Genomic DNA, 11,112 nt, shown 5'->3' with positions numbered 1-11,112 from the left:
TCGGGCAACAAAGTTGATGAAAGGACTGGAACATCTTTCTCCTCAGGAGAGGCTCAGGGAGCTGGACCTGTTCAGCCTTGAGAAGACTGAGAGGACCTTATCAATGTCTGAGTGTCAGAGGATGGAGCCAGGTTTTTGGTGGTGCCAGGCAATAGGACAAGAGGCCATGGGCAGAAACTGATGCACAGAAGTTCCACCTGAACATGAGGAAGAACTTCTTTCCTGTGCAGTGATCGACTGGAGCACATTGTCCAGGGAGGGTGTGGAGTCTCCCTCACTGAGGATATTCCAGAACCCTCTGGAGGCAATCCTGTGTCCCATGCTCTGGGATGGCCCTGCTCGAGCAGGGAGGTGGGAGCAGATGACCACTGTGGTCCCTTCCAGCCTGACCCAGTCTGTTGATTTTGTGTTGTTTGCACAGCTAAGTCGGGTGATACCCGAGTTTGGAAGGGAAAAGACTTATTCAACTGAATTTTTTTTCTGAAAGTAGTTCACTGTTCTGCATCAAAAGCTTTAAGATCACAGCTAAAGTTTTCTTGTCGATATTGATGTGAAACAAACTTGGTTTGAAGTACAGGGAGCTATTTCTTTCTTACCTTGCTCACTGATGAGCCTGGGTTCTGTCTTTTGGGAGTTTTGAACAGGATATGATTTTAAGATCATCAGGAATCGAATGGAGTGGAGGATTGTGAACATTGGTTGAGCTGCATAAAATCAAGTGTAATTTAATTTCTGAAATGTAGCAGTAATGCAGAGTTTTTAGATGTATTTTTAGAAACCTAAGTAAGTTCCCACAAAGTGGGTGAAATAATGTATCTTTAAAAATTTGAAGAGTTTTAAAAGTATCTTTTAAGGATGAGATCTCTCAAAACTATGATCCTAGTATTTAATATTCTATCCTCTACTGACAACCATTTAGTTCTTACATTAACTGAGGTTAATTTCACAAGAGATGGGAAGGTGGCTCTTAGGAACAGGGAGGTGATAAGTGTTTTTAAAATGCCTGGCTCTGCAGAGTGAGGAGAACCATTATAATTCTGTGATTGGTGAATCACTGAAGCATTCCTGTGGGGAGACTGATGGTTCAATGTTATTTGTCATAGAGTGCCACTGGTTAAAAATACTGACACTAAGAATGCATAGGCTACTATTTCTTGTCGTGCCAGCTGTACTGCTATAGTTGCAAGGGGTAGGAATGGGATAACTCCAGGGAAGTCTTCACTCCTATTAGAATAAGTCTGAAAATAAAAGGCATGGTGACTTTTGGTGCATTGTTGGAATTGTGCACTATTTTTGGTGCTTGCAGCATTACCTTAGGCTTTTAAAGTAGATAATCCTTTCTAAAGGCTAGTTCTGGTACCAGATGGGTTTTGTGGCCCATGTTACCTCATTATTTAAATTCAGTTTGAAGTCCAGTGGAACTAATCTGTGGCTTTTGAGTAACTGTACATGAATTAAAAATGAGTGCAGAACAATGATTTTCTACCAGAGTGGGAGCAGATTAAAGCAGAGGGTGCAACTAATACAATTTTATTTTTCAAAAACATGTTTTCCATACTGAAAATAGAAGACAGACACTTCTAGTATTGTGCCACTGTGGCATTTCTAAATTTATATAACTGAAATGTGTGTCTAGGCATGTCTGGCTTTGGTTTTTTTTGAAAGCCATTTTCAAGCTGAAGTCCCAGTAAAGCAAAGGGTCATGGAGCTGGCTCAAGGTATTAACATTAGAGGCAGCATCTCTGCTTCTAAGGGTGAGGTTAAAGAACTCTGTGCGGTAGATGCAACTGATCTTACCTTTATGCTTTTGTGCAAGAGTAAAAGAGTTAATTCCTGATCTACCTGTCCAATCAGGCTTTATTGTTTCAGAAGAACCTCTGTCCTCATACTTTGTGTTTCCAAACAAGGCCCTTTTCACTGTTCCATGCATCATATACTAATTGTTAGCCAGATGTGCACTGAGAAATTCTGTCCTGGTACAAAATTTCCTGTTCTGGAGCTTGATTGATTTATTCTGTACATTAGAATTGCTGCAATTACAGTAGCTGTTGTGATTAATTAATGATTTTTTAAAAAAAACTGAAACAATATTCTTAGCTTCAGATTCTTTGGACTTCTAAAATAGATACTTTATTTACCTGGTGGTTCTGAAGAGCAGTGGACTTTCATGTCTTGAGTAAAAAAATAACTTTTGCTGGGCTGGATCACTTGTCAGGGGGATAGCTCTGAGCTGTAGTATATATTCTGCAGTAGTGCAGAGCATTTTAGTATTATCACAAATACAGTGGGTTTTGACTTCAGTTACTGCCTTTGTCTTGAGAGTGCTGGAAATGCTTGCAGCCAGTAATTTCTAAGAGTTATGACTAGTTCCTGTTCAAACTTAAGCATGTGGGAGTGAAGTAACAGAACTGTAGCCTACTACAGCAGTCTTGTAAGGCTTTGAATGCTGTAAAATCTCTGGCTTTAGCAGATAAAAGTGCAGTACTGAGACACTGACTGAGAAGTAGGTTGAGTAGGCAGTGTCAGTATTCTCCAGCTCTTGGGCTTGCAGAGCACCTGTAGGATATGTTTGTGAAGGTGATAGTGAGCAGAGATTGCTCGTGGAATGAGGAGTCTGTTTTATCCTTTTCACCAAAACTTCTCTCATACAAATTTCAGGCAGAAGCAATTAGTTTGAGTGTGACAATCAAGATACATAGATATCTTGTGTGTGTAACAACTTTAGTTCTGTACATCTGTCAATTTGTTGTTGTGATTGACCTCTAATTTTTTTGTTAATGCCTCAAAATGTTTTTGAGGTTAGGTGGTAAATTGAAGAGTATCTCAATTGTGATTAGTGAGGTTGCAGCAAGCAGGCCTGTATAAATTCTACAGCATTGCCATTGTCTTCACGGTGTGATTCTGAACTCAGGGCACACATGCTTATTAACCTGTTGGTTTGGAAAAAGTTAAGGATCATGAGACTTAAATAACTTACCTGTACTGGAGAGGGTGAAGGCAAGTTGCTTAAGGTGTTTCAGTGTCATAGAGCTCTCACATAGATGAGATGGGAAATTTATCAAGTTCAAGAGGTGTTGGGTTCAAAATACTCCGTTGTTGTTTCTGATCAGAAGGGAAGACAGCAAGGCCTGTCCTGGCCTGAACAGAGCCTCATGAGCTGGCTCTGGATCACTAAAGCTTTCATCTGCTCCCACTGCTTGCATTGCAGTAAAGCTGTTTACTCTGCTAGGATACTGATCTGGTACAGAGTTTATTCTGCAGGATTTACCAATTTAATTCTTGGCAGAATTATCAATTGTCCAGAATAAATTGCTATGAAAATACTGACATCAGTGAAACTAAATTTTTACTTCTGTTTAATAAGTTCCATTTCTATTTCTTTATAAAAACTATTCTAGTTTGCTTTTTTACCAGAACAAGAAAATCAATCCTGTGTAGGCAAACCATGTGTCTCTTGAACTGAGTAAATGTTAAGCTGAAGTCTTTATTTTCATACTGTGTATTCAGTTCAACTGGGGTGAGATTTACCAGTTTCAGATCTATCTGTGTGAAGTGAGGAAAGAAGTAAATCTGAAATGTTGTTTGTAGAACAGGCAGCAGGTTTAAGATTAATGATTAGAGGTGGTGAAATGGTTAAGCATGCAGGTTTTGAGGGCTGGGGAAGTAACTAATTGCAGGTAGAGAAATTTAGGAGATCACGGGGTAAACCAATTTAAATGCTATATATACCATAGCCTGAGGGCTTCTTTGGGATTGGAGGAAAGAGGTTGGCTCTCTTTTTCCACTGCAATCATACTCTCTCTAAATTCCTGAATTAATGGTTTGTGGCAGCCTGGGACTGGCTCAAACTAGAATGGTAACAGCTTAGCAGAAAGGAAATATGGACACTTTAATTACTTTGTTTGTGTGATTTGACTTTGCTGCTGGTGCTATTAGCTTCTGGACTGCAATGTTAGAACATATTGTTTTAGAAGATCAATCAGTTACTGTAGAATTCTTTCCAGGCTCTTAGAGTTACAACATCTTTGAAAAGAGCCAAGCAAGGGTTGTGGTTCTACTGGGACAGGTAGACTTGACTTGTCAGAAGATGAAATGTGGAATGTTCTTTGCAGGTCATGCTGTGTACCCCAGAAAAGTGTGGCCTTAATTAAGTGTGTGGAATGTTGCTTTTGCAACACTGATGGTGTATACTGTAAAAACATAACTGTTGTAATTGTGGTATACTTGAGGAACTGAGTATGTTATTTTAGGGTGAAAAGTGATATTGATAATTCTAAATTGAATTTTATAAGAGTTTGTCACCACTAATTTGTCAAAATTAGTTTGCTAAGTTCATCTTTAAAATGGTATATATGATCTTTCTTAGCATTGCTCCTTATAATAAAAAAATCCTGAAGCTAAGGCCAGCTCATTTGATTAATAAACAGGTTTTACAATGCTTGTTTGGAACTAGATATCAGAAGAAAAAAAATTGAACTTCAGGTTGAAGTCTGAAGGCTAGTGAGAGATACTAGGAAATACAACTCTGGATTGTTTGTGAGCATGTGGTGAAAACCAAGCAACAATGGCAGCTTTCTAACATTGTCCAGCAGTTTAAAAATTGTCTTCTTTAAAAATCCCTGTGCCCTTACATTAAGGAAAAAAAGAAAAGGAAATCAGATGGCTTTGCCACTGGTAGCAAAATGCATTTTAGTATTGTAGTGCTGACTTGTATTTGGTTAGACTGAATGCTGGTCAGCTGTGTGCTGCTTGTAGCTCCATGGAAGGGAGAACAGAAACAGCAGCTGCCTTCATTCCCCTGCACAGCACACTGACCGACTTACTTGCCCTGGTCAAAGAGGTACTTCTGCAGCAGGAGGGAACTGCATGATGACCACACTCACAGCCTTAAACTCCTGCAGAAAACCTGGGTGGAGAGTAGGCAGAGCAGCCAAGTGTGTGGGTGGGGACATGCAGGAAGTAAAGGATCCCTCTGCTGTCACTTCTTCCTCCTCTTGCAGCTGGCTGGGCAGGCAGAAAGGGACGTGCTTACCTCTTGCTGATATTGATTCTTTCTAATTAGTATTAGAGTGACAAAAAACCAGATATTGAGCTCAGATCTCTGCAGCCTCATGTACTGGACTTGGAAAATAGCAAGAGATGTCAAAGAGAAAACAATGCTCCCTTCTAACCTTGATGTCTGCTTTCCTTCTGCTGTGCGTTAAGTCCACAGCCCAGTGGAGTCCCATCGGAAAATAGCACCTTGCTAACTCTGTGGTGCGTGTGGCTCTCTTTTCCTGATGGATTTCACAAAAAGAGAGATCTGTCCCATATTTGTAATTGTTAATTCCCACTGTTGCTGCTCTCACAAGGATTGTTCTAAAGAGGTAAGTAAAAATTTCAGCTCTGTCAAGTCCGTGTAGCCACAGGAAAGTATTTTGGACATGAATCAGAGTTCTCTACAAATCTTTTGAACTACCTTACATTTGCACAGCTTGGTTCTTTAGCTTTTAAACTTGACTTTACTTTTTCTCCTGTAGTTTTTTAAAATGTAAATTAAAATCCTGACCATCATGGCTGGAACATTAATTGATTCTGCTATGCATTTTTAATTAAATTTAGAATGTCTGAGAGCATGTAACACTTCACGTGTCTTCATTTTGATTTGTTGTAGAAGTTATACAGCATTGATACTACCTTCTCTAATGAATAAAATGGTATTTTCAGTATCTCTTGCATTAGAACAAGATGTTAAACTACTGACTCAATAATTTGGCGATCTAACTAATGCAAAATAATACGTATTTCTAGGTAAAACATTGTGGAAGAGTTCTGGATAGCTTATACTTGGGGGTTTCAAAGGTTCCTGGAAATTCAGTGTTTTTAAGAATACCTAACTTGCTTTTAGTTAATCAAATAACTATATGTTGAATTTTGAAACATGTTTTTTCACATGGTTAAAATCTGACAAAATCACAAACTTCATCACATCTAAGATAAGCGAATATGAAATCTTTTTATGCTTAACATGCAAACTGTGAGTTTTTAGTTTTGCACCTGTGGCTACCTACATAAGCATCCATATTTTAGAGGTATTCTCAAAATCTAAGAGTTCCGTGATTTTTATTTTCAATTGGTGCTTCTTTCAAAATAAGCAGTTCTGCCCTGACTGTCCTTGTAAGCCTGAGAGCTCAAGCAGCAGTGTAGCAAACTTCAGCTCACTGGAAGCTACTGCTGCCTTTTTTGGTTGGATTTGTTTCAAGTCTGATACACGCTGTGATTTGGTTCATTATGCAACTGTATTAATGTGTTTGCTGGCAAAATAAAGGAAATTACACTGGTGTGAGACTGGGAAATGAAGAAGAGGACACTGTTGCTTTCAGCAGCACTGTCAGCTTGTGCAATTTTAGAGCAGTAGCTTGAGAAAATGTTGATTTTTCATGTGTGCCTATCATACATACCTATTCTTTTTTTCCTTTTGCAAGGGCTCTTCTTGCTGTTTCTTTAGCAAACTTGTAAATAATGCTAGTGGGATTTAGCTGTTTAGTTCTTAATGAACTGCCACTGGGAAACAGGACTGGTGGATTAGGATTTGAGTTTTCCTGTGGTTGTTTTAAGGAGTTAGGGGACCAGGAGCAGCACATAGGAATGTGACCATTTTAAGTGAGGTTAAACCAGGAAACACTGTATTTCCTTGAGTTTTTTAATTCTTTAATTTTTAAAGAAACTGCTGAAGGTATGCTTGGCTGCCCAGCTCATGCAGTCTTAAGAACACATCAAGGTTATGTGAATTTCAGGGCCTGGCCTCCCTTGGGTTTCTGTGTTGGCAGATTAAGGTGTGTAGGCAGCTCTGGTTAGAAAAGATTTCATTGATTTATTGAGTTTTAATCATTTATAGTACCTCTCTCTTGTTGTATGAAATAGTTTGATGCTTCCATTGGTGCTTGCAGGAGGGAACAAAAGGGTTTGAAAAGCTGATGAACTTCAGTATCTGGGGAGTGCTTGTCCAGAGCTGGAGAGGAGGCTTGGGCAGCCTTTCTCATGGACTGTGGAGCAAAGTGAGAAACAGGGAGCTGCTTGAACACAGAATTGGTTTTAGGCCCTAGTGTGATGTTCTCCCAGATTTTCTGAGGAGCAGTTGGAGCATGGGAGCTCTGCTAAAGGAGGCTGGCAGGAGCTTCACTTTTTAACTGTACTCTTGATTTGGAATTCATACAATGGGGTCTTGTAAATGGTCCTCATGGAAGGGCCTGAAGATTTTGGGCAAGTGTTTAATTTCTTTCAGCAGTGAGAAATGTGGGGTAGCAGACTGAATTTCTCATTTAAAAATCTATCTTTAGCTTTAACTTTTCAGGCTCTGTGCAAGAACAGAGCATGTGGTACAATAATTAACAAGAAAAATCAAATCCTGGCTTTGTTATGCCGATATTTTTCTGTACCAGTTGTCTTCCTCATGTTAGCTTTTAGTTTTCTGAAATGAGATTGTCACAGATCTGACATCATCCTTCTGCTGCCACAGTGTAAATGAATGTCAGTGCAGGCTGCTATGTCTGAGGCTTGAGCTATTTAAAAGACTTACATGTGTTAAACTTGGGCAAATTTAGATGGGAATATATGAAATAAGGAGTTGAATAATTATTGCATAGGTTATATATGTTTTACATGAGAGCATTTAATTATATATAGAAATATCTATACTCCAAATATAAAACTGAACTTCTGGGACCATTTTAAGTGTGGTCATAATGAAAGGTGGCACCTTTGACAAGTCAACTATATGAGCAGAGTTTTCTAAATCCCTTTAGAGTGGGGAGCTCTGGGTCCTGCTTAGAAGCTGGAGGTTTATGTAGGGCCTGGTTAGAGTCTGAAACCTACCCATCCAAACTTGGGTCTGATGTTTCATCACCTGGGGCACTGATTTTTCTTAAGGCTTCTAAAAGTATTCAGCTAATTCATTGGCAGGCTAGTGCTAATTCTAGTCACAGTATAGTCTGCAGTTCTGTGAATTTCAATTGCTGGAGTTTCACAAGGGCAAATTTTAGAGCAAAGAAATAGATAACCTTCCTGTTATAAGAGAGCATGCTGGTTTTTATCAAATAAATTGTTTCCTTTCTGCAGTGTGGGGTTTTTGTGTTGGCTTTTTTTTTTTTCTTTTAAGAACTCCAAGTACAGGGTCAGTAGGTGCAAAGACTGGGGTTTTGACTCAAACTTTTTTGTTTCAAAGCTTGTTTCTTGCTCACAACAGAGGAATAGAGAAGGATCATGTCTTGATGTCACCAGTATTTTGTAGGATATTGGGAGAAGTACTTTCTGTTTAGGGCACAAATCACAGTGCTTGTACTGCTACTTCATTTATTTCTGTACTTCAGGGATGTGGTTTTCACTTTGTGTTTAGTTGTCATTCAGCAGTGACAGGGTCAGATGTACCAGGTGTATAATTTCAGGATTGTTTAGCTTGAAAACACCATCTCTGTTCAAACATTGGAACAGCATGTCTTCATCCTCTCTCATTCTGGTGTTCTAAATACGGAGTTTGAAACTAAAGGCTGAATCAAAAATTGGGTGCCAGATTTTGTTGTGGACAGTTGGCCCCAAAATACCACTTTTGGCTGTGATTAAGTGATGAAGCTTGGCTCTCTGCCTGAAGTGTTTTTCAGAATTTCCAGATGGTCATATCTCATGGCATGTTTTACTGCTTAAGGTGGTTAATCTTACTTAGGTTTTGTTTTCCTTTCCCCTTGTAATTTAGCATATATTGGAAAAAGGGTTGCTGTGTATTGTGGAAGGGCTTTGGTACTGCCTGTAAAATTTTTTTCCTGTAAAAAAGTTACTTCATGTAATGGCAGGTTGGAAACATTTTGGGAAGCAACAGGATGCTGTGAAGACTGTTAAATTAATCCTGTGGTTTCTGGCATTAGGAACCATTTCCTTCCATTCTGAGTCCAGTCTGTGTACTTCCCTCTAACCTGCACAACTTCCATGGAAACTATAAAGTTCTCCTGTCATAACTTGAGCATCCAAGTGCCAGTGGAAGTGGAAAATGGGAAGGGGTGTGTGTGGAACATTTGTAAAAGTCACTAAAAAACAAATGAGCAGTAGTACTGGGGTCAGCCTTTGCCTTAATTTGCACTAATTATTTAGGTCAGTTATCTAGAGAGTAAAAATAGATGGTTTGTCAACACAATCAAAACTTAAATGGGCCTTGCAGTTTCTCAGTTGTTACTTGTGTGTTTCAGGGTGTCAAGCCAGCCAGCTTTGATAAAGTAGCAATCCCTGAAGTGAAGGAGATTATTGAGGGATGCATTCGGCAAAACAAAGGTGAAAGGTAAGTGCTTGCTTTGCAGATGAAGGTACTAGCTGCTGTCTGAGGCCTTTATGTCCTTTTGGTGATAGCAAATCCAGTTGGTTCCTGGGATCTTTGTTCTGGTGAAATTGGGAAGGCAGTACTACTTCTGCAGCTTCTGATCTTGGTAGATTCTTATTCAGTGATTGTTTAAGAGGATTAACAGTGTCAGGAAAAGTGCAAATGCCATAGTAACCATCCATGTCAGTTTATTCAGAAATTCTATTGCTGTTACTAAAACTCTGACCTAATCAGCAGAGTAGGGGAGGACAGTCCTTCTGGGTTTCCAGGTATTGGGATTGGTTGGTTGTTCTGTAATCCTTTGGGCTTTTGTCCCTTTGATTCTGTTGGTATGACTGATCATTTTGGGAACTCCCAAGTTTTAAATTCCTGCTGCTCATTTTTATCCATACTTTCTGCAAGATGACTTCTACTTCAGGTGGTTAACTTATACCATTACAGGAAATCTGTAACTGTGCTGATGGCTTATTTGTGGGATTTGTTTTGTTTTCTGCTTTTACATGGTTGTTCCTTACTGAATGTCAGACTGTTTCAGGTTTTGTTCACCCTTTAGCTGCCTTCTATTCTGTTTAGAGCTGGTTTTGTTCATGGATGTTTATTCATGACATTTTATTAACTCTTGAAGTTTTACATCTGATGTTGTTGCTGTGTATTTTTAGTTTCAGTTCTTTTTCTTGTTTTTAAACAATTTAGTATTCGTTTCTCATTTGAAGTTAATTTTGTTGTTGCACAGCACTTATTTTTTGCCATTTAGTTTAAGCTGTTAACTATGATTGTTAATAATGTGTTTGTAAATCTCTTTTGTACCTTCAGGACAAAGCTTCTAATTACACCCAACAGAATGCACATAAGGTGGTTCAAAACAGCATAAAACTTAGAGAATAAATCAGGGGAGCATCTGGCAAGGTTATTCCTTAGTATTTTATGAAATCCTGACAGCTGAATGTGCTTTCTACGTTCTTTCCCAATATCTAGATATGCTATTAAGGACCTTTTGAATCATGCTTTCTTCCAAGAAGAGACTGGAGTACGGGTAGAACTTGCAGAGGAAGATGATGGAGAAAAAATTGCCATTAAACTCTGGCTCCGAATTGAAGACATCAAAAAGCTCAAGGGCAAATACAAAGATAATGAGGCAATTGAGTTTTCATTTGATTTGGAAAGAGATGTCCCAGAGGATGTGGCACAGGAAATGGTAAGTGCTGGTGGTCTGACAAAGCTCTGGAAGTAGTGCTGTTCCGTGGCAGTGGAATGTGGTCTGTCAGCCTCTGCTTTTGCTGTTAGTGTCTAGAAATAAACGGGTTCACAAGAGTGTAGATGAGTAGTGCCAGCTTTGTTGCAGCACTGGGACAGGGGCTCTCTGTGGCAGTGTGAATTCTGTGAATGTCTCCTCCTTCAGGTGGAGTCTGGCTATGTCTGTGAAGGGGATCACAAGACCATGGCAAAGGCTATCAAGGACAGGGTATCTCTGATTAAGCGCAAGCGAGAGCAGCGCCAGTCGGTGCAAGAAGAACAGGAGAACATACTTCAGGAAGAAGGTAGTCAGAAGCAGCAGCTGGAGCAGCAGCAGCCATCAAGTGCTTCCCATGCAGGGTCAAAACATCCCCAGTCTGTCACTGGTACTACTCCTGTCCCTGCTGCTTCAGCGTCGGTTTCTACACAAGTGGAGCCTGAAGAGCCAGAAGCTGATCAACACCAACAGCTGCAGTTCCAGCAACCCAGTATATCTGTTCTTTGTGAGTGCCTCAGTTAGTTTCTTAGGAACTCTT

General features: G+C 39.6%; 1 protein-coding gene across 22 annotated transcripts in view; it reads left to right on the top strand.

Moving 5' to 3' along the window:
• Positions 1 to 11,112, top strand: part of WNK1 (WNK lysine deficient protein kinase 1) — a 97,523-nt gene that overhangs the window by 45,799 nt on the left and 40,612 nt on the right. For 21 of the 22 annotated variants that reach the window (XR_005627339.1, XR_005627340.1, XR_005627338.1 and 18 more), the window contains 3 exons: positions 9,216 to 9,304; positions 10,319 to 10,538; positions 10,743 to 11,079. Coding sequence is in view for 19 of the 22 variants with exons in the window: in XM_039707926.1 (XP_039563860.1) it covers positions 9,216 to 9,304; positions 10,319 to 10,538; positions 10,743 to 11,079 (646 nt within the window). In the remaining 3 variants the exon portion in view is untranslated. Of the gene's footprint in view, positions 1 to 5,002; positions 5,367 to 9,215; positions 9,305 to 10,318; positions 10,539 to 10,742; positions 11,080 to 11,112 lie in introns of those variants that run through there. The other variant, XM_039707925.1, reaches the window with a different exon arrangement.

The sequence above is a fragment of the Passer montanus genome, unplaced genomic scaffold (assembly GCF_014805655.1).
Source record: "Passer montanus isolate IOZ18808 unplaced genomic scaffold, ASM1480565v1 scaffold20, whole genome shotgun sequence".
In the NCBI taxonomy this organism is placed as follows: Eukaryota; Metazoa; Chordata; class Aves; order Passeriformes; family Passeridae; genus Passer; species Passer montanus.
Note: the sequence above shows the minus strand (reverse complement) of the source record. Positions and strands in the feature narration are given on the sequence as shown.